Here is a 26,567-nt window from a genome sequence, read left to right on the forward strand (position 1 = left end):
ATGAGGGATTTTGATGGAGTAGACAATGAGAAACTCTCTTCACTGGCAGAAGGACCAATAACTGGAGGGCACTAATTTAAGATATTTGGCAAAAAAAAACCCCTGGAAAATGAGGGAAAAGAAAATTTACATCGTTGTTGTGATCTGGAATGTCTCAAAGGGTGGTGAAAGCAGATTCAGTAGTAACTTTCAAAAGGGAATTGAATAAATACTTGAAAATGTAAAAAAAAATGTTCAGGGCTATGGGGACAGAGCAGGGAATAGGACTAATTGGATAGCTTTTTGAAAGAGGCACAGTGGGCCAAATGGCCTCCCCCGGTGCTGTGAGATTCTATAAGATAAATTGTGAAATCAATTTTGGTAAATTTAGTTATTTTGTGGCCAGGATATTGTAAAAACCGATCAAGGAAGGGAAGCTCCCACCCCTGCCCGGTGTAGCCTGCACAAGACTCCAGTCCTATACCATTTGGCTGACCCTTTGTGCCCTAGACAGTTGTAAGAATAATCACTAGAAGACTCAGGGCGCTCAGAAGCTAAGGATGGGCACTCTGGCAACCTGCCTCATTCACAACCCCAGAATAAAGAAAGATCTCAAGATTGTTTGTTTTCTATATTAGAAAGAACATTCAGAATAAAATTTCATTAAAGTAGCTTGTTAGCGTCTCAAATTTCCTCTTTTTAAAAAAAAAACAACTGTGTACATAATTTCTGAAAGTCTGAATTTTTTGTGTTGTGATCAGGCAAAGAAAAGAGCAGCCCTGGCCGGAGTTCAGAAACTGATACCACCGCTCCAGACAGCGAGTCCGTTATTGTGGCAATGGAGCGAGTTTCCGTTCTCTTTGACAGGTAGGATTTTCATCCCTGTTGGTTTGCAGAGAAGTTTCACTGCTGAAGAAATGTCCGTCCACCCACTGCTTTTCTGGCTCCAAGATACTGCTCTCTTAGGGGCCAACCTTTCGCTCAGTAACCCCCGAAACTTAATAAAAGCTCGTTCAGCTTCCTCCACTCTCCCTTCGAAGCCTCCTTACAATCTATCTCTTGGCTGAGACTGGGAAGTCTGAAGCCATTGCCCCATTCCCTAGCCAACAGCTCCTTCCCTCTCGCTGACCGCAGTCTGAGGCTGAATCAGACTTCACAGCTTTGGCACTTATTTGACCCTGAGCTGAGCTTCCATCTCCATAACCTGTCCATTAGTACAAGATGCAGAAGCAACCTGAAGAAACATTTTTCTACATTGTGAGTTGTGATCTGAAATGCATGCCTGAAAGGGTGGTGGTGGAAGATTCAATAGTAACATTCAAAAGGGCATTGGATAAAGACTTGAAGGGGAAATGTACAGGGCCATGGGGAAAAGAGCTGGGGAGTGGGATTAATTGGATAGCTTGAAGAGCTGGCACAGGCAGGACAGACCCCATGAAATGGCCACCTCCTATCCTCCAACATACTACAATCTCGGAGACTGCCTACTTCCACCTCCGTAACACTGCTCATCTCCGCCAATCCTTTATAACCTCTACACTCGACTATTGCCATCCAGCCTCCAACGTTGCACCTTCTGTAAACTTGACCGTATCCAATATTCTATTGCCTGTATCCAAACTTGTGCCAAGTTCCGTTCACCCATCACCCCTTGCTGACCTACATTGGCTCCCACTCTGGCAATGCCTGTTTTAAAATTCTCAATCTTGTTTTCAAATTCCTCCATGACCTCACCCCCCTCTATCTCTGCAACCTTCTCTGGCCCTATAACCAATGTACCCTCTAATTTTTCTTTGTAGTGCTCAGCCAATTTGTTTAACTCTGTTAACTTAAATTATTTTGTGCAGCTGTGCACATGCGGTAACTTAAAGGGGACAATTTGTGGGTTGCTACAAGGCAACGCAACTTAGAGAGAACATTGTTCATAACCCTGCAAGATCCCTGATCTCTTCCAATTCTGGCTCTTCCAATTTTTATTGCTGCATCAGTGGTGGCTGTGCCTTCAGCTGCCTGGGGCCTTTAAGCTCTGGAATTCCCTCTTCATTTCTAGTTGAAGTGGGTGATTGTTTAAAGGCTACAAACCTGTGATTTATAGTTGGTTTTAAACCGCTTCTGTAAATTGCCCATCGGTTGTGGGGATGAATCAGCTCTGTCTGCTGCTCTCAGTCCACTCCAATGTTCTCTAAACTGCCCTTCTTTCTAAAGACTTTTGTTGGGGCTATTTGGATTTAACTCGGTGGGTTTTGGTGTGGGATACAAAGAGGCTTGAGTAGGTCAGCTGAGTAAACACGCCATGCCATGTATAACTGCTGGATGTCTACAATGCAGAGCTGGCTATTGAACAGTGGACAGTATAGAAGGGCTCTCTGGACTGAATAGTGTATTCATCAAAGTAAAAAATAGAGGCATTCTGTCAGGAGCTGAGACCCTTTCACAGTGGGAATCGTGGCACACCTGGTACCAAAGCCAATGAATATGAAAAGTATAATGTAGAAGTATGAAGGCTTGTTCTGTGACCTTATTGCTTACAGTTAACTCTAGAAAGCAACACAAGTAATTTTATGTTGACGGAAACAAAACACTATTCAGAAGGATGTTCTTAAGGGAATAAAGATCTAAAGTAACTAAGTATTCAAATGCTTTGGATTAAGAGGTGCTGCTTCTGAATTCGGCTATGCACAACTGAATGGTAATGACATAATCTTGTATGTACTGAGCAATTTTGAACCTGCCCAACAGTGCATCAATTATCTCATAGACCAAGCAAGTTGCAGCAAAGGGCAGTCAGGCTTTTTTGAAGAGTGCTATATCCCTTAGAAGTAAACTCTATGCTGTTGAAAATAATGATTAAAGACTAAAACAACTGCTCCAGCTGTCTTGATGGCCAAGTGGGTAATTGCATCCTAGGGCATGTGGCACTGAGTCCTATAAAACAGGAAGTTCCCCATTTTGGTCTCCGGTCTACATTGAGTAACTGGGGTGGAGACCATGAGCATAATGGGCTTTAATATCCCTGGGCAGTGAATGTGTGGGCATCAAATGAGCAGAGGATTAGGCTTGGGTGTGATGGCACTCATCGCTGAATACCTGCTAATGCTCTGTGCAGCCTCCGAACTGAACAAATGGGCGTTTGGGTGAGGGACCAGTGTATATTCAGCGTCGTTGAACTGTGGGCCAATGTGGATCAAAATAATGCGTTGTTAAAATGTTCTGCCTGCCAATTTAGGAAAAGATCCTTATTATGTGCTGAACCTACTTGTGGTCTTTCTGCATTTAAGACACTGATGAAATATTTAGCTGGAGAAACATTTAAGAATAAAGTTTTTTTTTATGGGTTTATCCAAGTCTTTCTTTGGTTACCTTTTTTCAGAGATAATTGAGCTTTTATTCTCTCCCACTTGGTTAGAATCAGGAGGGGCTTCCCCTGTGAGGCTCGGGTTGTGGCACGGATCCTTCCACAGTTCCTCGATGACTTCTTCCCACCTCAAGACGTGATGAATAAGGTCATTGGAGAATTTATTTCCAATCAGCAGCCTTACCCACAATTCATGGCTACAGTCGTTTATAAGGTATTCTGCTATCTTACATAGAATTTACAGCTTGGAAAGAGGCCTCTCAACCAACTAGTCTGTACCAGACTAAATGCTCTACACAAGCCACCTCCCAACCTACCTTATCTCACCCTATCAGTATATCTCTCAACTCCTTTCTCCCTCATGTACTTACCTAGCTTTTCCTTAACAGATTTGATTCGGTGGCTAAACGAGTTTTCTACAGGATAACATAGCATAAAATAAATGTGTAAAATACAGAAATATTATTAAAATGTAGACCATACATGAGAACCATAAGGTATTTCCTGCAAATGAACGAAGACATTTGTGTGATTGTTCTCTGTAACTACTTTCCTTCTTGTGGTCCATGCTCTGGTTTCACAGAGCTACAAGTCTTAGAAAGAGTAAAAGGGCAGGTGGTCCAGGTATGCTGCTCAGCGTCTGATTTTCAAGAGGTGGATGAAAACAAGCTGGACTCTCTTGTGCTCTAGCTTGTTCAGTGTGATATCAGCGTAGTGGTATTGTCACTGGACCAGTTACCTAGAGACTTAGGGTAATGCTCTGGGGACCATAGTTCGAATCCCGCCACGGCAGATGGTGGAATTTGATTTCAGTAAAAATCTGGAATTAAAAGTCTAATGATGACCATGGAACCATTGTCGATTGTTATAAAAACCCATCTGGTTCACTAATGTCCTTTAGGGAAGGAAACATGTTGTTGTTACTTGGTCTGGCCTACACGTGACTCCAGACCCACAGCAGTGTAGTTGTTAATGCCCTCTGACCTAGCAAGCCACTCAGTTGTCAAGGGCAACTAGGGATGGGCAATAAATGTTGGCCCAGCCAGTGAAGCCCATATCCCATGAATGAATAATAAAAAAAATCTCGCAGTGCCATTTAGATAGGGAATATGGTGAGGCTGTTGAATCAAAGCTGCTCGCACATGTTCTGTGGTGCTACATGTCAGCTTTCTTTAAGCATGAAATTATTGAGCAACTATGTCCTGAATTCGGAGAGGTTCTGTGTGTTCTGGATGGCAGGACTGTCGTATGAGGAGAGATTGGTTCGATTGGGCCTGTATTCACTAGAGTTTGGAAGAATGAGCGGGGATCTGATTGAAACGTATTAAATTCTAATGTAGGGAGGATGTTTCCCCTGGTTGGGGAGTCTGGAATCAGGGGCCACAGTCTCAGGATACTGGGCAGGCCATTTAGGACAGAGATGAGGAAAAGTTTCTTCACTCAGAGGGTGGTCAACCTGTGGAATTCTCTACCACAGAAGGCTGTGGAGGCCGAGTCACTGTATATATTCAAGAAAGAAATTGATAAATTTTTGGATGTTAGGGGCATCGAGGGGCATGGAGAGAAAGTGGGAATATGGCATTTAGATAGAGGATGAGCCATGATCATGTTGAATGGCGGAGCAGGCTCGAAGAGCCGAATGACCTTCTCCCCCTATTTTCCATGTTTCTATGTTCTTCCTTTTACAGGTGTTTCAGACCTTACATAATACTGGACAATCTTCCATGGTGAGGGACTGGGTAATGTTATCGCTTTCAAACTTCACGCAAAGAACACCAATAGCAATGGCGATGTGGAGCCTCTCCTGTTTCTTCGTCAGTGCTTCAACCAGCGCGTGGATCTCAGCTCTGTATCCTTATTGATTATTGATGTACTTGTAGGAGTACAGAGGCTAGAAATGAAAGTTACATCAGATTGTGAATCTCAATCTGGTGTATGTTTCGTGCAAGCTTCAAGATTGTACCATTATCTGGGGCAGTTGCTGAGTCCTGCCAAGGGCACAGACGGTGGAGTGTTTGAGATGGGTAGCAATGTTTTGGGGATTTGACTGGCTTTATGAGTTAGGCTATAGTGCAATGTACAAACTAATATATATATGTGTGTGTGTGATATATATATATATATATATAGAGATATATATGTGTGTGATATATATAGATATATAGATATATAGATATATAGATATAGATATAGAGATATAGAGATATAGATATATATAGATATATCTCATATGTATCTTGTATGGGTAACATAAGTTACTCCAGCACTTCTGCAACAGTGACTCCACTTCAAAAATGATTCATTAGATGCTTTGGGAGGTCCTGAGGTTGTAAAAGGTGCTATATAAATGAAAGTCTTTCTCAAGTTTTTAATCACTCACTAAAGACTCTCTCTTTTATTCCTGGGTCTCCCTGAGCCACACTGCAGGGGTGGGGTGAGCGCATAAATACAGAGTGCACAGTAAACAGATCAAATGAAGGATTTGGAAGGAATTTCCTTTTGCCAGGAATGGTGAGAATGTGGAACTCGCTGCCACATGGATTGGTTGAAGCAGAGACCATCGTCACATTTAAGGGGAAATTTGAACAATAAGTTCTCATTTCACAGTGCCCCCCTTAACGTTGTTTTGCTTGAACATTAAGTTAATGGGGCCTGTAATCTCGTTGAACCTCATGAGATTCATTATAATGTTTCCCATGTGACCTGTGGCCCCTTTTGGAGTGGCCTTTCCCCTCCCCGAACGTAGGTTCAGAGAGGGAAGCAGCGAGAGGGTGAGTCAGGGAGTGGAAGGTTCAATGAAAGGATGGGTCGGGGAGAGGGGGAAGCCACAACTTCGAGGATTGGAAAGAGCGAGGATCTGCACTGACCAGGAAGATCAGGGAGCGGAGGTTCGGGAAACAGGATCCTGGAAAAAGCTGTAAATCAGGAAATGGAAGGGATGGTGGAACTCAGGGAAAATTACAATCACCGAGGAAGTGGTATTGATAAAGTTGTTGGGGCTGCGGGCTGATTCCCAGGTCAGGATGGACTTCACCGTAAGGCCTTGAAAGTGAGATAGTTGATGCGTTGGTTTTAATTTTCCAAAATTCTCTAGATTTGGGGAAGGTTCCATTAGATTGGAAATTGGCAAATATAACTCCTTTATTCAAAAAGGGAGGGAGACAGAAAGCAGGAAACTATAGGCCAGTTAACCTAACATGTCATAGGGAAGATGTTAGAAGATATTATTAAAGATGTTATGGCAGGACAATTAGAAAAATTCAAGGCAATCAGGCAGAGTCAATATGGTTTTGTAAAAGGGAAATCATGTTTAACCAATTTATTGGAGTTCTTTGGAGGAGTCACATGTGCTGTGGATAAAGGGGAACCAGTGGATGTACTGTACTTAGATTTCCAGAAGGCATTTGATAAAGTGGCTCATCAAAGGTTGTTGCAGAAAGTAAAAGATCATGGCGTAGGGGCTAACCTATTGGCATGGATAGAAGATTGGTTAGCTAACAGGAAGCAGAGTTGGCATAAATGGGTCTTTTTCCAGTTGGCAGGGTGTGTCACAGGGCTCAGTGTGGGGGCCTCAACTTTTTATATAAAGGACGTGGATGAAGGGACCAAAGGAATGGTTGCTATATTTGCTGATGACACAAAGATAGGTAGGAAAGTAAATTGTGAAGTGGATGTCAAGAGGCTGCAAAGTGACATAGATAGGTTAAGTGAGTGGGCAAAGATATGGCAAATAGAGTATAATGTGGGCAAATGTGAAATCGTTCATTTTGGCAGGAAGAATAAAAAAGAAGCTTATTATCTAAATGGTGAGAGATTGCAGATCTGAGTGCCCGAGTACACGAATCACAAAAGGTCAGTATGCATGTACAGCAAGTAATTAGGAAAGCTAATAGAATGTTATCATGTATTGTGAGGGGAATTGACTGCAAAAGTAGGGGGGTTATGCTTCAGTTGTACAGGGCATTGGTGAGACCACATCTGGAGTATTGTGTACACTAGTGGTCTCCTTACTTGAAGATGTAAATACATTAGAGCCAGTTCAGAGAAGGTTTACTAGACTGATACCAGGAATGAGTGGGTTGTATTATGAGGAAAGGCTGAACAGGTTAGGCTTGTATCCACTGGAATTTAGAAGAGTAAGAGGTGAAATGATTGAAACCTTTAAGATCCTGCGGGGTCTTGACAGGGTGGGTGTGGAGACGATGTTTCCTCTTGTGGAAGAATCTAGAACTGGGGGTTACTGTTTAAAAATAAGGGTCCTTTCACTTAAGACAAAGTTGAGCAGAAATTTTTTTCTCTCAGGGTTGAGAGTCCTTGGAACTCTCTTCCTCAAAGGGCAGTGGAAGCAGAGACTTTGAATATTTTTAAGGCAGAGCTGGATAGATTCTCGATTAACAAGGGGACGAAAGGTTATTGGGGGTAGGCAGGAATGTGGGGCTGAGGTTACTTTCAGATCAGCCGTGATCTTATTGAATGGTAGAGCAGGCTCGAGGGGCCGAGTGGCCTACTCTTCCTAATTAGTATGTTTGTATGTATGTTCGTAATGTAAGTAGAAAGTTAAACTTTTTTATTTTATTTAGTTAAACTTATTTTATTTGAAAAGTTACTTCATTTACCAATGTAGGAATTTAGCAGTGTAAACTATTTCAACTTAGAGGGTATCAAGTTTTAACATTTTTTTCTGATGAGGAATGTCCCACAGAACCTAACTACGGTTTTAACATTGATTCCTAAGGGAACCAATGTTGCATTAAAGTTGTGTTTTTCAGGAACGCAACCACTGACTTAACTGTAAGGGGGAAAGCTTTGTCAGCGGGAGGTCATGCCTAACAAATTTGATTGAATTTTTTGAGGAGGTGACCAGGTGTGTAGATGAGGGTAGTGCAATTGATGTAGTTTATATGGATTTCAGCAAAGCCTTTGACAAGGTCCCACATGGGAGACTTCTAAAGTAGGCAAATGCACATGGGATACAGGGTAATTTGATAAGGTGGATTCAAAATTGGCTTAGTTGTAGGAGGCAGAGGGTGATGACAGAAGGATGCTTTAGTGACTGGAAGCCAGTGTCCAGTGGCGTACCATAGGCATCTGTGCTGTGTCCCCTATTATTCGTTATTTATATAAACGACATAGATGACTATGTGGGGGGTAGGATTAGTAAGTTTGCGGATGACACAAAGATTGGCTGGGTGGTTAACAGTGAGGTTGAGTGTCTTGGGCTACAGGAAGATGTAGACGGAATGGTCAAATGGGCAGATAAGTGGCAGATGGAATTGAACCCTGAAAAGTGAGAGGTGATACACTTTGGAAGGAGTAATTTGACAAGGAAGTATTCAATGAATGGCATGACACTAGGAAGTTCTGAGGAACAAAGGGACCTTGGCGTGTGTGTCCATAGATCTCTGAAGGCGGAGAAGCATGTTAGTGGGGTGGTGAAAAAGGCATATGGGACACTTGCGTTTATCAATCGAGGCATAGATTACAAAAGTAGGGAGGTCATGTTGGAGTTGTATAGAACCTTGGTGAGGCCACAGCTGGAGTACTGCGTGTAGTTCTGGTTGCCACATTATAGGAAGGCTGTGATTGCACTGGAGGGGGTGCAGAGGAGATTCATCAGGATGTTGCCTGGGATGAAACATTTAAGTTACGAAGAGAGGTTGGATAGACTTGGGTTGTTTTCTTTGGAGCAGGGAAGACTGAGGGGCGACCTGATGAAGGTGTACAAGATTATGAGGGGCATGGACAGGGTGGATAGGGAGCAGCTGTTCCCCTTAGTTGAAGGGTCAGTCAAGGTGAGGGGCAGGAGGTTTAGGGGGGATGTGAGGAAAAACTTTTTTTATCCAGAGGATGGTGACGGTCTGGAATGCACTGCCTGGAAGGGTGGTGGAGGCGAGTTGCCTCATATCCTTTTAAAAAGTACCTGGATGAGCACTTGGCACGTCATAACATTTAAGGCTATGGGCCAAGTGCTGGTAAATGGGATTAGGTAGGTAGGTCAGGTGTTTCTCACGTGTCAGTGCAGACTCGATGGGCCGAAGGGCCTCTCCTGCACTGTGATTCTGTGAGATAGAGGAATATGGCGGACAGGATGGAAAAAGATAATTGGAGTGGGAGGAGGTATAGACTGGTTGAGCTGGATAGCCTGACTCTGTGCTGTAGATTCTATGCTTATTTAGTTTACACTAAAAAGACTTTCACAACCTCAGGCCTTCCCAAAGTGCTTCACAGAAGTACATTTGTAATACTGTTGTAATATAGGAAACACAGCAGCCAATTTACGCAGAGCAGCTTTTTCCTTATTAGTTCGTCATGTGAGCATCTCTGGCATGGCCGGCATTTATTGGCCATCACTATACTTGCCTTTGAGGTGGTGGTGCGGTCCATGTGGCGTAGGTACACCACTTGCTTTGTAAGTGCATATCAGAGGTGGAGAGGAAATTCTGAGTAAGCAATTCGTCCAGAACTCAATGGTCTGCAGTATCCTGTCCCTATTTGTAGCACAGCTGGGGGTGCATCTTGGCCTTGGCGGTCGCCTATGTACTCACCAGAACCCTACCAAACCCCTCAGATATAACATGGTCAATTTTGCCTTGAAGGACAAACAAGAAAGATACACCACGTCCCTGAAACAGTAATGAATTAATAACTGGATAATCTCTTTCAGTGATGCTGGTTGAGAGATAAACATTGGCCAAGACAAAGTGGAGAATTCCACTGCTCCTTTTCAAAATAATGCCGTGGTATATTTTACATCCACCTGAGAAGGAAGATAGGACATCGGTTTAATGCCTAATCAATAATGTTTAGTTAATGGTACCTCCAACAATCCTTCAGTATTGCAGTGAAGTCCCAGCTGATATTATGTACTCGAGCGTCGAGTGAGATTTGAACCCACCAGCTTTTGACTCTGAAGTGTACTACCCAACGGGCTAAGGCCTACACTCTATAATAATTCACAAATCTTTCGAATTTTGGAGGCTGCTATAACTAAGGTGTAATGAGAGATTTTGTAAACATTTTGTGAAATATAAAGGTAGCGGTTAAAGGAAAGCAGTGTGCTGCTTGAGCTAAGGGTCAGAATTGTCGTTGGCTTGGCGCAGGTTATTTGGAAAGGTGAGAAAACTAGTCTAAATCAAACATGACCCCATTGCCATTACACAACAGTTCACAGTATAGTTACAGTGAAATTATTTCTTAACTGCACGTACAGCCTCCCCCACATTATCAGCCGTATGGGTAAGTCTGAGCAAGTGGATATAAACCTCTTCTGCTTGTTGGCCATGGACTTCTACAGGAAACAGATTGATGAGGAGCTGGATCGCCGTGCTTTCCAGTCGGTCTTTGAAATGGTGGCGACTCCTGGCAGCCCCTATCACCAGCTGTTGACCTGCTTGCGAAGCATTCACCAGGTTGCACAGTTCTGATTTGCAGTCTGAGGACTTGACATGTGGAGAGGACTTGTTAAACACAGTGGCATACACAGTGGGATGGGACAGAATGCAAGAGTCCCTTTGCAGCAATCTCAGTATTCTCAAGTCACACTCCCAGCATGTTCCTTCCAAATGTTCTGACTCTTCAGTTACTTGTTGTAATGTGGTTGTATGTCTAATTTAGTGCATATAATCACAAAACATTAATCTTCTCAGGATGTAAGATGTGGTAATATAAGTAAAACTTGTCTTTTAACCGAAGATTTATATATCATGTAAAGTATGTACAATTGTAAAACCTGTGGTGCATGAATTTATCCCATAATTTGCAATGAACAAAACCACTATGTTGAATGTCTTCTACGTCTGTCTGTCCTTGGCTGTGGATGAAGTCTGAGTGCGGTTTAAAAACAGGTGTGACTGTGGAGTACGAGTGAATATTTATTTTGATTTGGTGCAGGCCCATAATGCAGCATTAAGTTCACAACTTCCATCAAGCAGCATTTAATTTCTTAATGAAATAGTGTGTCTATGTACTATACAAAGAAAAATATATTTATTATTAGCTGTGAAGTTAAAGACATATCATGATCTGGTATTCAGGTCATATTTGAGAAAGAGCAAAATGAACCAATTCTATCAAGATGACGTATTTAGTGGAAAATTAAATTTAGCACGTGGGTTTGATATTATGAGGTTAAACATTACAGCAAGTCAAGAGTTTATTCGTCATCTCAACACAAGAGTCCGTGTTCAAATTAGTTGGTTTTTCATATCTGAACTGTCATTACATTTCCAGAATCTCATATTTTTGGTTTTTTTTGTCATTTGCATGGCTAAATTGTTTCAGAATGAGATCAGATTAGAATAACAAACCTATGATGGACTACTATAGCAAAACACACAAAATGTTAACAAACTGAACTTGAGCTGTTTTTGTGAAGGCTTAATTTGTTTGCAATTATTTTTTTTTTCCAAATCTGAAATATGAAGTGCAATTGAAGATATAAAATGGAAAGACGACCCGAGGCTAATTATGCATTTACTGATTTAAATCATTACTTGACTATATAATTCCATTTTAGGTGTTTTGAGACAGAATCAACCTTAGAAATGCTTCAGTAAAGCAATAATCCTGTTTTTTATATAGGTGTTGTAGTCCTGTTGCTATCCACATCAAGCATTCTCATGTTTTGTTAAGATGAATGTGTGTGAATGCATCTATTCATATCTTCTTCCACATGTCTAATACTGGGACAGACACTTGCTTAGTTGCACATATTGACAAGAACACTGAATGAAATGGCAGGGCCACCAGGTTCATTTAAGTCTGACGCAATTTACTTGATGTTTGGGTTGTTGGGCAGTGGGTGGGGGGCAGGAAGTAGGTGGGCGGGACTGGGAAGGGAACTTGAATTTTCATTGTAGTTTCTAAATTTAATGCTGTACAACCTTGTGCTTCTGTCATATTCTGGCAATGTGATTTAAATATTGCCAACAACAGTATCTAACAAACTTAGACTTAGCCAGTAGGATAAGTTCTTACCATTACTCATGGTCTATATTGTGACAACCTCCTGCCACTGAGTGTCATACAGTTGCTGTGTCCCGTGTTAGACTGTGTCTATTTTTATTTATATATATGTACACATATATATATAGCTGAACAGACTGTCAATAGTAATACAGGTACGGTGGAGCCGCTTCTAAATTCCACAAAGAGACTCTTGATCTGACAATGTTCATACAATGGCTATGACAGACACGTGGCTAGAGCCCTTGTATTAAGTGTTAGTTCTCATAGTACCCATTAAAACATAACTAAAATGTTGCATTTTAATTCTAAATGACTTAATTTGCACTTTGAAAAATAAAAGAACTTGCTGAAACGTGGTGCATGTAATTTGTGACCTTTTTGTATTCTGGACTGAGGAAGGGACAAATGTTTTTTGTGCACTGTCTCATTTTAAACTTAAAGCAAGGTTTGCCTTGCTGTCAACCCCCTGTGTTAGCAATTTTAATCATCTTAAAAAAAGATAAGATCAACGTTGGCATCCTTCCACCTGTGAGATGATGGAAATGCAGCAAATCCATTGGTTAGTGGGGGGGATAGTTTCACATTGTGCATTTTTGCAGAAGAGACCAATCCGTAAGAGGCAGGTTCTGCCACACATGCTGCATATGAGATGGTTATCGGGTGTCATTGTGAGTTGCTGCTTTTGGTGCTGGAGCCTGCTGTCTGGCTGCTGTGGCTTCTAATTGCTATGGTGGTGCATGCTGGCCCACAGGTAATATTGCAATTTCCCTCTGTTGTCGGGCTAGTATCTCCCAAGTGTGAAAATCAACGTTTAGGGCCTTCGTGTCATGTTTGTGAGCATCCTTGAAGCGGAGCTTTGGGCGCCTACTGATCTATGATCAATGATGCATTAAGACATTAAGATGATATGAGAAGACATGAGCATATAAACAATTAAACTACGTACACCAGATTCCTTCACAATGCTTGCACATTAAATTAGTGATTGCAGGCTGTATAGATTGTTGAATAGAGAAGAAAAACAGCACTTCACTGATTTTTTTTTAACTGTTTAAAAATGCCTGGGACACAGAACAGTATACCATTGGTTCTGAGGGAAGCATACTTGAGTGCACAATTTACCCATGCTCATCATGTTCAAAACCAACAATATTCAAAACTAACTGGAATTATTTTTTGGCATATCTGGGCAAAATATGAAGGGGTAACTGCCAAATAGTTAAATTCTGAATGAACATTAAAAATGTCCACTGGTGACTGTTGCTGAAAATATACACTAAAAAGGCTGAGGGGGTGACCTGATGGAATTTAAAATAATGAAGCGATTTGATAGGATAGTCATAGTGAAGGTGTTTGCACTTGTGAGGGAGATTGAAACTAAAGCCCGTACAAATAGGGTAGTCACAAATAAATCTAACAGGCAATTCAGGAGAAACTTCTTTACCATTCAGCGAATGGTTCTAATGTGAAATTTGCTACCACTTGGAGCAGTTGGGGTAAATAGCATGGGTGCATTTAAGTGGAAACTAGATAAGGACATGAGGGGAAAAAGCAATAGAAGGGTATGATAGGGGTAAATGAAGATGGATGGGAGGAGAGGTTCGTGTGGTGCAATTGAGCTGAATAGCCTGTTTCTGTGCTGTACATGTGACTAACAGGATACAGCAAGAATAGGTTTTGAGACCACAGCTGTTTCAATGTTTGGTCGGTGTGTTGCTCAAGTGTGCTTCCCTCTGTCTGTCGGTGATGCCAAATTGGGTGGGGACATAAGGGATTGTGAAGGGATTTCGCCTGATGTGGCCAGAAGTAGGAAATGTCATGAAGCTGAGGGTGGGAAACAATTAGCAAGATCACAAGAAACAAAATGATGATAAAAGGCTAATGGCATGTGAAGTTCAGAATCTGAGAATTGCATAGCTCAGGTCCCAGGAATTGGCTTCTACGAAACAATATATTGCCCCCATCTTGAATGGTGTTTATTTCTGGACATCATAATAACAGGGTTGAATGAACATTTTTGCTCTGCAGGGAGTTCAATGAAAGACACCCAACTTCAATATATGGAATTGACAAAGTACAATGGGTACTGGCTATGTTTATGTTGAATAAACATGGAGAAGGCATTTAAGGTCAAAGGGAATTGATAAACTCGATGTGGTAGAAGTGTTTAATATTAACTTGAACCTTTAGAATAAGTGTATGTGGAAAAGGTGAACGCACAGATGTAAAACAACAGATTTAGGAGGCAGTCAAGGCATAAGTTGTTAAAAACTTTGATGGTTGATAATAAAAACCTTATTGGACAGGGTTATTGAAGGATGATGTTGAGAATTGGCTCGAATGGAAATGATCTTTTAGAGTTCTTTATTCCTATAGCATTGTAACTAGAGCTTTAGTTCAATGCATCTGGTGGTGTGTCATTGGTAACCATGCCTCTTTTTGTTTCTTCATGGGATGTGTGCGTTACTGGTTAGGCCAGTATTTATTGCCCATCCCTAATTGCCCTTGAGAAGATGGTGGTGAGCTGCTGCCTTGAATTGCTGCAGTCCATGTGGTGTAGGTACACCCATAGTACTGTTAATGAGGGAATTCCAGGATTTTGACAGCGACGGTGAATGAATGGCAAAATAGTTCCAACTCAGGATGGTGGGGGACTAGGAGGAGAACTTGCAGGTGGCATAGTTCACATGCGTCTGCTGTCCTTCTAGGCTGTAGAGATTGTGGATTTGGAAGGTGTTTTCAAAGAAACCTTAATGTATAGTACATCTCGTATATGGTACATACTGCTGCCATTGTGCTTAAGAAACTGCAGAAACAATGTTGGAGTGCACACTGGCCTATAGATTATGAACACTTTTTAGCAGTTTAAAATCACAGTTGCTGCTTTTCTTTTAATTTCAACTTTTGCATGCACAATCTGTCTGACCCAACTGGTTTATAGCCAACTGGATAACACAGATCTATTAATCACAAATTTGATTCTGTACATCAACTATGATTATTTTTTAGGATTTTTCCCTGGAGATGGAGGTCTTCAGTTTAAATTGTCTTTTAGCTTTTGTTTGTAATTCACAATAATACATGAAAGCGTTTTCTTTTTGTTCTTGGGTCGTGGAAAGGCCCCACTTGGAACAGCAAAGCTCCCACATAAAAGTAGTTAAATGAATCGTAGGTCATATCTTGTTGTTTAGAGGCACTACGTAGCACTAAAACATGAATTGACTTTATAGTCTTGCGCAAAATCTTGTTTTCAATTCGCTGCAACTGAGAAATCGACTTGCTGATCTTTCTGAAGGTTTAGTGATTTGATTTGTGAGGATGATAAGCTGAACTTTCATCTTCACATGTAGCATTTGTAACTTGGCCAATAACTGTACAAAGGAGCTATTTTACTCTCACCACACTCTAATATATTTTCCAACCAAATTGGTAAGACTCAGAAAATCATTGTGGTAGGTTTACAGAATCGGTTCTTTGTTGATATCCATCTACTGTGTGGCAGACAGTTTGAAAATGGAGAATATGATGACTGAGGAAGTATAACTCTACAGTACCAAATCATTTCAAGGGAAAGGATGATATTAGAATATGGAAGCCCAGCTATAATCTGGCACAAACCAAATTTAGGACTGATTTGGGAAGTTGCCCTTCACACAATGATAAAGCAACTTGCGTTTATTTTATGCCTGTAATGTCGAAAAACATGCTAAGATCCTTCACAAATAAAATTTAACACCGAGTCCTAGAAGGACCTATCAGATTATGACAGATAACCAAAAGCTTGGTCAAAGAGATAGGGTTTAAGTAGCACAGACAGAGGTAGACTGGTGCAGAGGTTTAGGGAGGGAATGCCAGAACTTAGGCCCTAGGCAGCTGAAAGCACGGCCACCAATGGATCACAATGGAAGATGTGCAAGATGCCGGAATTGGAAGAATGCAATGAATTTGAAGGCTTGTAGGGTTGGATAAGGTTACAGATTTGGTGGGGGAATTATGAGGCTATGTAAGGATTTGAAAACAACGATAAGAACTTTAAAATTGAGGTGTTGCCAGACCGGGATCCAGTGTTGGTCAGCAAGCACAGAGGTGATGGTAATTGGTGCCAGTTAATGTAGGGGCAGCAAAATTTTGGTTGAACATACTTTGTGGTGTGGAAGAGGGAGGTTGGCCAGGAAAGCATTGGAATAGTCAAGTCTAGAGGTAGCGAAGGCATAGATAAGAGTTTCAGCAGCAGATGATATGAGATGGGGTTCATAAGAAATAGGAGCAGGTGTAGGCCATTTCAATTAGATCATGGCTGATCTGATTGTGGCCTTAACTTCGCTTTCCAGCCTGTCCCCCATGCCTCTCGACTCCCTTGTAGATCAAAAATCTGTAAGTCAGCCTTGAATATATTCAATAACCCAGCTTCCATTATTCTCTGGGGAAGAGAATTCCAAACACTAACGACTCAGAAAAAATTCCTCCTCATCTCCGTCTTAACTGGGAGACTCCTTATTTTGAAACTGCGTCCCCTAGTTCGAGATTCCACAAGGGGAAACATCCTCTCAGCATCTACCCTGTCAAGCTCCCTCAGAATCTTGTGTGTTTCAATAAGATCACCTCTCATTCTTCTAAACTCCAATGAATACAGTCCCAACCTACTCAACCTTTCCTTCTAAGACAACCCCTTCAACCCAGGAATCAGCCCAGTGAACCTCCTCTGAACTGCTGCCAAAGTAAGTATATCCCCCCTCAAGTAAGGAGACCAAAACTGTACACAGTACTCTAGTTGCAGTCTCAGCAATGCCCTGTACAGTTGTAGCAAGACTTCCATATTTTTATACTCCATCCCACCTTGCAATAACTGCCAACACTCCATTTGCCTTCCTAATTACTTGCTGTACCTGCATGCTAACTTTATGATTCATGTGCAAGGACACCCAGATGCCTGTGTCATGCAGCATTCTGCAGTCTTTCCATTTAAATAATATTCTGTTTTTCTATTCTTCCTTCCAAAGTTGACTGTCATATTTTCCCACATTATACTCCATCTGTCAGATTTTTGCGCATTTACTTAACCTGGCTATATCCCTTTGCAGACTCTTTGTATCCTCCTCACAACTTGCTCTCCTAGCAATCTTAGTATTGTTAGAAAATTTGGCTGCAATGCAATCTGTCCCTTCATCCAAGTTGTCATATAGATCATAAATAGTTGAGGCCCCAGCACTGATCCCTGTGGCGCACAACTAATTACTGATTGCAAACCTGAAAAATGACCCATTTATTCTGACTGAATTTCCTGTTGGTTAGCTAATCCTCTATGCATGCTACTACATCAACCCAAATGCTATGTGCTTTTATCTTGTGCAGTAATCTTTTATGTGGCACCATATTGAAAGCCTTTTGGAAATCCCAAGTACACCACATCTTCTGGTTCCCCTTTATCCACCCTGCTTGTTACAGTATTAAGTGCTGAATATTGAGGGGTATATGATATTCAAGACGAATAGGAAACTAGGTAAAGGTGGAGGGGAAGCACTATTGATCAAGGATGGCAATGGTACAATAGTTGGAGATGACCTTGGTTCAGGAGATCAGGATGTAGAATCAGTTTGGGTGGAGATCAGGAATAGCAGGGGAAAGAAGTCACTCATGGGAGTGGTCTACAGGCCCCCTAACAGTAACCACAGTGTAGGACGAAGTATACAGGTAGTAATATTGGGTGCTTGTGATAAAGGAACAGCAATAATGATGGGTGAGGAGTTCATAGAACACTTTGGAGGTAGTGTTTTTTAGAGCAGTACCAACCAGACTTTTATTAGACTTGGCATTGTGTAATGTGACAGGATTATTTAATGACCTCAGAGTGAAGACACCTCTAGGTAGCAGCAACCACAATGATTGAATTTTACATCCAGTTTGAAAGGGAGAATAGTGGGTCTAAGACTAGAATTTTAAACTTAAATAAGGGCATCTATGTGGGCATGAAAGCTGAGCTAGTTGAAATGAAGTGGGATAATAGGCTAAGGGATAGATCAATAGAGAAGCAGTGGCAGACATTTAAAGAGATATTTCAGAATAAGTATATTCCTACTATCAAGAAAAATTCTAAGGGGAGGACCCACCATCTGTGGTTAACTGAAGAAGTTAAGGAAAGCATCAAACTGAAGGAAAAAGTATAAAACTGCTCAAAGATGAGTGGCAGGTCAGATGATTGGTCAGAATATAAAGAACGGTAGAGAGTGACTAAAAGGTTAATCAGGAGAAGGAAATTTGAATATGAAAGGAAGTTAACTAGAAATGTAAAAATGGATAGCAAGAGTTTCTACAGGTATTTAAAAAGGAAAAGAGTAAAGTGAGTGAGTAAAGTGAGTCCAGTGAGTGACAATGGAGAGTTAATAGACAATAAGGAAATGGCGGATAAAATTAACAAATATTTTGCTTCCGTCTTCACTATAGAGGATACAAAAAAACATTGCAGTAATAGCTGTAAATCAGGAAGGTGGAAGGGAGAGGGGAACTTGGTGAAATTACAATCACTAGCGAAGTGGTACTGAGCAAACTGAAGGAGGTGCGGGCTGACAAGTCTCCGGATCCTGATGAACTTCATCCTAGGGCCTTAAAAGAAGTGGCTAATGAGGTAGTATTTGCATTGGTGTTAATTCTCTAAAATTTGCTAGATTATGGAAAATAACAAATATAACCCCCCTATTAAATAAGGAAAGGAGGCAGAAAACAGGAAACTATAGGCAAGTTAATTTGACATCTGTCATGAAGAAGGTGTTAGAATTAATCATTATGGAAGGTATAACAGGGATAAAGGGAGTCTATAGATGTGCTGTACTTGGATTTCCAGAAGGCATTTGATGAAGTGCCACATCAAATTATTGCAGAAAATAAATTTATGGTGTAATGGGTAACATATTAGCATAGATAGAAGGTTGGCTGGCTGTCAAAAAACACTGCATAAATAGGTTTTTTTCTGATTGGCAGGATGTGACAAGTGGAGTCCTGTTTGGGGGGGGGGGGTCTGTGCTGGGCCTCAACTTTTTACAATTTACATCAATGATTAGATGAGGGGAGTGAAGGCATGGTAGCCAAATTTGCAGATTACACAAAGATAGGTTGGAAAGTATGTTGTGAAGAGGACTTGAGGTTGCAGACGGATATAAATGGCCTACTTCTCCTATTTTCTATGGATGGTTAACCAAGGAAGTTAAGGACAGTATCAAATGGAAAGAAAAAACATACAATTTGGCAAAGATTAGTGGTAAGCCAGAGGATTGGGAAAGTTTTAAAAACCAACAAAAGATGGCCAAAAAAATAATAGAGGGAGAAAATAAACTTTGAGGGTAAACTATTGAGTAATATAAAAATAGACAGTAAGAACTTGTTTAAATATATAAAAAGGAAGAGAGAGGCCAAAGTGAACTTAGGCCCCTTAGAGAATGAGGCTGGGGAAATAATACCGTGGAACCAGGAAATGGCAGAGGAGTTGAATAAATACTTTGCTTCACTCTTCACGGTAGAAGATATTAATAGCATTCCAAAAATACTAAATAATCAAGGGGCAAAGTGGGAGGAGGAAATAAATACAATAATTCACTAAAGAAAAAGTACTCGGGAAACTAATGGGGCTAAACGCCAATAAGTCCCCTGAACCTGATGGGTTGCATCCTAGGATATTAAAAAAAATAGCTACAGAGATAGTGGATGCATTGGTAGTAATCTTCCAAGATCCTCAGATTCTGGAAAAGTCCCAGAGGATTAGAGAATGGCTAATGTAACACCCTTATTTACAAAGGGAGGGAGACAAAAAACAGGTAACTATAGGCCAGTTAGCTTAACACCTGTCATTGGGAAAATGTTGGAGTGTATTATAAAGGATGTAATAGCAGAGCATTTAGAAATAAATAATGTAATCAAGCAGAGTCAGCATAGCTCCATGAAGGAGAAATCATGCCTAACAAATTTATTAGAATTCTTTGAGGAGGTTACAAACAGGATGGATAAAGGGGAACCAGTAGACGTAATATATTTGGATTTCCAAAAGGCATTTGATAAGGTACTGCGCATAAGGCTACTTAATAAGAGCTCATGGTGTTGGGGGTAGTATATTAGCATGGATAGAGGATTGGCTAACTAATAGACAACAGAGTTGGAATAAGGGGGCATTTTTGGGCTGGCAACCTGTAACTAGTGGAGTGGCACAGGAATCAGTGCTGGGGCCACAATTATTTACAATATATATTAATGACTTGAATGGGGGAAGTGAATGTACTATCGCCAAGTTTGCAGATGACACAAAAATAGGTGGGAAGGCAAGTGGTGAGGATGACACAGGCAGTTTACAGAGGGATATAGACAGGTTAAATGAGTGGGCAAAAACTTGGTAGATGGAATATATTGTGGAAAAATGTGAGGTTATGCACTTTGACAGGAAGAAGAGGAGCTGAATATTATTTAAATAGAGAAAGACTGCAGAAGACTGGAGCACAGAGGGATTTGGGAATCCTTGTGCATGAGTCCCAAACAACTAACGTACAAGTTCAACAGGTAATAGGGAAGGCAAATGGAATGTTGGTCTTTATTTCAAAGGGAATAGAGTATAAAATAGGGAAGTCTGGCTAAAACTATACAAAGCACTAGTTAGACCACACCTAGAATACTGTGAACAGTTTTGGTCACCTTATCTAAGGAAAGATATACTGGCATTGGAGGCAGTCCAGAGAAGGTTCACTAGGTTGATCCCGGGGATGAAGGGATTTTCTTACGAGGAGAGGTTCAGTCAGATTGGCCTGTACTCATTGGAGGTTAGAAGAATGAGAGGTGACCTTATTGAAACATATAAGGTTCTTAGGGGGCTTGATGGTATTTACTGAAAGGTTGTCGGAGAGTCTAGGATCAGAGCGCATAATTTCGGAGTATGGGGTCGCCCATTTACAACAGAGATGAGGAATTTCTTCTCTCAGAGGGTAGTGATTCTGTGGAATTCTTTCCTGCAGAGGGCTGTAGAGGCTGGGTGGTTACGTGTATTCAAGGCTGAGATGGAACATATTTTTAAACAGTAAGGGAATCAAGGGTTATGGGGAAAAGGCAGGAAAGTGGAGTTGAGGATGATCAGATCAGCCATGATCACATTGAATGGTGGAGCAGACTTGATGGGCCAAATGGCCTACTTCTGGCTCCTCGGTCTTAGGGTAACTCCGAAGTGTAATGCAGAAGATCTGACGGCTTCTAATCCGAAGATGAGCAGGACGAGTTATCTCCGGTGTTCTGATAATCCGTTAACTGGCTGTTATTGGGTAGCTGTTTGTGGGATCATTTTGTCTGATATTACGGCGGTGGGCCGCACTGCAAAGTGCTTTGTCGGCAGGTGAAGCGTTTTGATGATGGTGAGGTGGCTATGCCAAGGTGACAGGTGGGCTATGGCGGTTGGGCAGGTGAGTTGACGTGTGGGTGTGCGCCTGCGCGGGTTGCAGCAGGGGGGGGGGGGGGGAATTCGAGACCCCGAGGGTCGCTAACGTGGCGGCGTGACCGTTACTCTTCGCATCGCTCCCAACCGCCATTCAAATTCAAACCTCAACGGATCATCCCCGGGCTTCCCAACCGCCATCCCAATTCAAACCTCAACGGATCATCCCCGGGCTTCCCAACCGCCATCCCAATTCAAACCTCAACGGATCTTCTGCGCCCGAGCGCCTGTTGCGGGGAGGGGGGCGAATAAATAATAAAGGATCCTGGAAGATTCTTTTCGACCAGTTTGACCCACCGAGCGATTTAATCCCCCCGCCCCCACCCCCACCCCACCAAATCGAGAGAAGTTTTGCTTTAAAACTTTTTTTAAACGCCATCGCTTCGTTCACAAGAGCCGTTAGGATCCAAGGTAACCGCTTGTTTTTAAAAAGCACATTGTTTAATCAAGCTTTGCTTTTGAGTTGACAACGGTTGCGAAGCAATGGAATGCTTATCCCCTCCCCCACATAAAGTCAATATTTCCTTAATGTGTAATAAGTAAGTCTATAAAATAAAATAAAAAGTTTAGATATATAGGTCTGTGGCCCTGAGACGGGAAGGTTAAGGTTATAAACATCTCACTCTGGAAACGAACTCGACGGATGGCGCTGACGGGTCAATCAAACCCCCCTCGAGGGCCAAGAGGGAGAGGAGCCTTCAGCTGACGGGGGGGGAGGGTCGCCGCCCTCACCAATCGGAATCACGGTTGCCCTTGGCGACGTGGCCGAAACACTAGTCGCCGCCGCTGATTGGCGGAGGCGTCCGTCATCCAGGGTTAGGGTGAGCGCCTGGACCCCGCCCTTTTCTCCCCCCCCCCCCCCCCGAGTGTAGTAACAATGCTGGAAGTTTTTTTTTGTTGGCAAGAGAGAGGGAAAGAGAAAGAAAGAAAGAAGCCTCCTAAAATTGAGGACTAAGGAGCGAGCTATTTGGAAGTGATCCCTAGGGGAGGAGGGAGGGAGGGAGGAAGGAACGGCCTTCTGTTTATCGGCAATGATTCAGTGCAACGTGCTTATGTTTTTAATCCGCATTGGATTTGGGAATATATATATTTTTTCGGTATGTAAAAGATTGGGAAAGTAATGAAATCCATCGTGTTCTTAATGCATTGTTTCTGTCGTGTGTGTGTCCGTTTCATTCAACGTTGTGCAATTGTTTAGTTCTGTATGTTTTGCCACGCAAGAGGAAAGAAAAGAAAACCCATCGTTTTTTGGTTAAGAGGGTAGGTGGGGGGGGTGGGGGGTGGATTTTTGGTCCGGTCTCGATCTGATGCCCCCAGTCCCCAAGTCCCTTATCTTTTACAGCGCTCAAACACAACGGGCTATAAATCAAACGGTGTAGGTGAGTTTTATCCATCCTATATATATATATATATATATAAAAACACGAAGCCTTTAAACCGCGCCCCAGTGGCTGTGTAATCCAGGGCAAACCCCATGAAGTCAAACAAAGTGGAGCCTTGTCTGTGCGCGATCCGGGGTCCATCTCCCCTTTTTCCAGATATAATTCGATCGCTTTATTTTTTTTTGGGTGTCAATCCGGTACCTTTGCGAACACAACAACTCCCCCCCCCGCCCCACTCCCTGCGTTAACTCTAGCCATGTTTTCCAGCTCTTGATAATAAGCAGATTCGGAATCAGGTAAACTTTTAATATTTTTAAAACCGGTGCGAATTGCAAGTATGATGATATGGGGGTGGGGGGGGGGGGTTTAACTCTTTTAACTCGAGAGGCTTTGGATAGTTGCTTGCTTCTTTACGGACATTATAGGTATGAACATCTGGAATTTCTGAGGTATTATGAATTTGGCGCTGATCATCGCTGTTCAGAATGATACATTTTAATAGAGCGAGGATTCATTGGTATTGAAAATATACAGAAGATTGATTTTTTTTTTAATATGGTTTACTATAAAAGTTTCTGTTTTTTTGGGATCATTAATATCAGTACAATCAATTTAATTTTCGAAGAGTTCTCTTGGAGTTGAAGTTTTCTGTTGCACGCATTTGCAATAGTTGGAAAACGAGCTATTTTCTAAGTTTGTGTTCTGTGGAAGTTTATCTGGATTACTGTATACTGTAAAAATGTTTTTGTGGAGATGAAACGCAACATTTTATAAGTTCTTGACAATAAATGGACTGTTTTCCTTTATTTCCCTGCATTTTATTCCACAAAGCAGTATTTATTTACAGTGAGCCCACTAAAACGATCTTGTTGGAGAAGACTGTTTTAAAAAAAATCCTCAACAGAACCAACAGTCTCTTCTATGAATTAAAGCTCCACCTGCCTTTTGAACAAATTCAGAAAGTACAATGTTTGTTTTGTAATAGGATGAATTGTTGCTGGATATTAACAAATCTGCATCAGCCCAGATGCTTATCATTGAAAAGTACAAAAGTCAAAAACTGCTAACTTAGTATGATATTCTCATGTAAACAAGAATGCCTTTCTTGATTGTTTTTGACAACTTTTCTCCAAAAAACCAAAGGGCCTCCCTAATAAAATAGAAACCTTGTATCAGAAACTTGCTGTGAGTGGAACCTCAGGTTCTAAGTTACAAATTTACTGTCTTTCCAAGCTATAGCTTAAATGGGGCTGGTTTCATACATACTATTTTCCTTTCAGGTGTTTTTATTGGGACAGCCCATGTGAGCTGGAGAGGCACTTAAATACATGGCTACAATGAGCTTACTCCTGAAGCACTCAACTTATTGGTCCCTGGCGGCTTTGATACCGTTTCAAGTTTACCATTGTGGTGTAGTAGGAATATAAGTAAACAATGCATAGACAAGCTGATCAAGTGAAACGCCGTTCAAGCACCAATCCTTCTCTTCGGGTGAGGAATGTGGATATTGCTAGAGGAAGAACTGGATATGGATTCACCCTTTCTGGGCAAGCTCCCTGTGTACTTAGCTGCATTCTGAAAGGAAGCCCAGCACATTATGTTGGGCTTCGATCTGGTGATCGCATTCTTAATGTTAATGACATTAATGTCTCTAAAGCCTCTCATGAAGACGTTGTGAAACTGATAGGACAGTGCACAGGAGTACTCCGACTTATCATTGCCGAGGGTAGTAACCACTCTGATACGGGTTCTAGTGATGAGGAACTTTATTTCAATGAAGGCAAAGTGGCTTGGATGAGTAGTAAGCCAAAGTCAAAAACACTGGGTCTAAACAGAGCTGAAAAGGTCGTTGCTGATGTACAATCAGGCGGCATATTTAAAATGCTTTTTGACAATTCCAGTAATTCTACCAAATGTGGTAGGACTTACATAGAGCAACAAAAACAAGTGGCTGAAAAAGCCAGTGGATTTCCTGCCAGATGTGGAAGTGCAAAAACAAACCACAATTCCCTTTCTGAAGAAGAAGTAATGAAGGTGTTGAATGATGACTCTGTTTTTGTGAATGGCCTTGAAAACCAAGATGGATTTGTCCTAGATGCTAGCATTTTGAATGTTGGGATGATAGTAGGCTACTTGGGTTCCATCGAATTGCCTTCAACGAGTTCAAATCTAGAAAACGATAGCTTACAGGCCATCCGAGGCTGCATGAGACGCTTGCGTGCTGAGCAAAAGATTCACACCCTTGTCCTAATGAAGATAATGCATGACAGCATTAAGCTATTCAATGACAAAAATGTTGTTCTAGCTGTGTACCCTGCAGAAAAATTGGCCTTCAGTGCTGTGTGCCCAGATGACCGCAGATTCTTTGGACTGGTCACCATGCAGATATCTGATGATCATAGTCTTGCTAGTGAAAATGATGGTGGACTGAGGACTTCATGTCATGTCTTCATGGTAGATCCAGATCTCTGTCAGCACAAAATTCACCAGGGTATTGCTAGGCGATTTAGTATTGAGTGCACGCCAGATCCAGATACGAGTGGCTGCTTGGAGTTTCCCCCTTCCTCTCAGCCTGTTCTTCAGTTTGTATCTGTGTTGTACAAGGACATGGGAGAGTCTTTTGAAAGTATGCGTGCAAGAGCTTTTCTTGACGGGGATTTATCTGATGGCCAGCAGAACAATAGCACTGGTAGTAACAGTGACAGTGGAATTGGATGCTATAGTCAGGAGGAAAAGAATAATAGAGTTTTAGTTGTTGATCTGGGTACTAACTCGAACAAACATGGCCCCCACGGTGTCTGGAGTAATGTTCCAGGTAAAGGGCAGATGCAAGGTAATTCTCAGTGGAATGGTTGTCGCCCTGATCTGGAAAGCAAATTCCATGCACCTCGACTTTCGGAGTTAGCACAGAATGATTGCTCTTTACTTAATGGTAATAGACACCTTGGTCCTTCTGCTCGGCTTGATGTTCCAGGAGCCTCCCCATGGTCTGTGTTTACTTCGGCTAAGAAATCCGATATAGCGAACAGTGCTCCTTGTTCAACTCCAAGATGGCTTCCCCTTCACATCCGTAAAGACTGGCAGTACTGTAGCAGCAGTGATCAGGAATCCTATGCAGAATCCACAGATGGACTGTCCAGTGTGAATTGTAGTACACTGAAGCAGGATCTTCCCCCTCCAATGACCAAGATTCAAACAGAAAAGTATAGAGTTGGAAGTGGCTTAGGCCAGCCTTTTCACATTGTATCTCAAAAGAACGAACTGACAAGTAAATTGTTTGGGATTGAAAAGATGTTTGGGATACAACAAAATAACAAGAAAAGCAAAGACAAAAAGGTAAGGGTGTGACACCATAAAATACATATATATGATTTGTTAGTGCACAATATGTTCTATTTTGTAGTATGATGTTGCTGATAAGTTATCA

At 41.7% G+C, this 26,567-nt stretch overlaps 2 protein-coding genes across 5 annotated transcripts in view; both read left to right on the plus strand.

The window, feature by feature from the left end:
• The window catches only part of htt (huntingtin), a 231,156-nt gene extending 218,499 nt beyond the window's left edge, over nt 1-12,657 (plus strand). For all 4 annotated transcript variants that reach the window (XM_078561165.1, XM_078561183.1, XM_078561173.1 and 1 more), the window contains 4 exons: nt 741-846; nt 3,386-3,548; nt 5,023-5,183; nt 10,545-12,657. In XM_078561165.1, the coding sequence (XP_078417291.1) occupies nt 741-846; nt 3,386-3,548; nt 5,023-5,183; nt 10,545-10,758 (644 nt within the window). In that variant the 3' untranslated portion in view covers nt 10,759-12,657. The remainder of the gene's footprint in view (nt 1-740; nt 847-3,385; nt 3,549-5,022; nt 5,184-10,544) is intronic.
• A 10,733-nt stretch (nt 12,658-23,390) lies between these two features.
• The window catches only part of rgs12b (regulator of G protein signaling 12b), a 246,381-nt gene continuing 243,204 nt past the window's right edge, over nt 23,391-26,567 (plus strand). The window contains exons 1-2 of the mRNA XM_078556924.1: nt 23,391-23,436; nt 24,421-26,476. Of these exons, the coding sequence (XP_078413050.1) occupies nt 24,575-26,476 (1,902 nt within the window). The 5' untranslated portion in view covers nt 23,391-23,436; nt 24,421-24,574. The remainder of the gene's footprint in view (nt 23,437-24,420; nt 26,477-26,567) is intronic.

This window comes from Cetorhinus maximus, chromosome 2, assembly GCF_964194155.1.
Source record: "Cetorhinus maximus chromosome 2, sCetMax3.hap1.1, whole genome shotgun sequence".
Taxonomy (NCBI): Eukaryota; Metazoa; Chordata; class Chondrichthyes; order Lamniformes; family Cetorhinidae; genus Cetorhinus; species Cetorhinus maximus.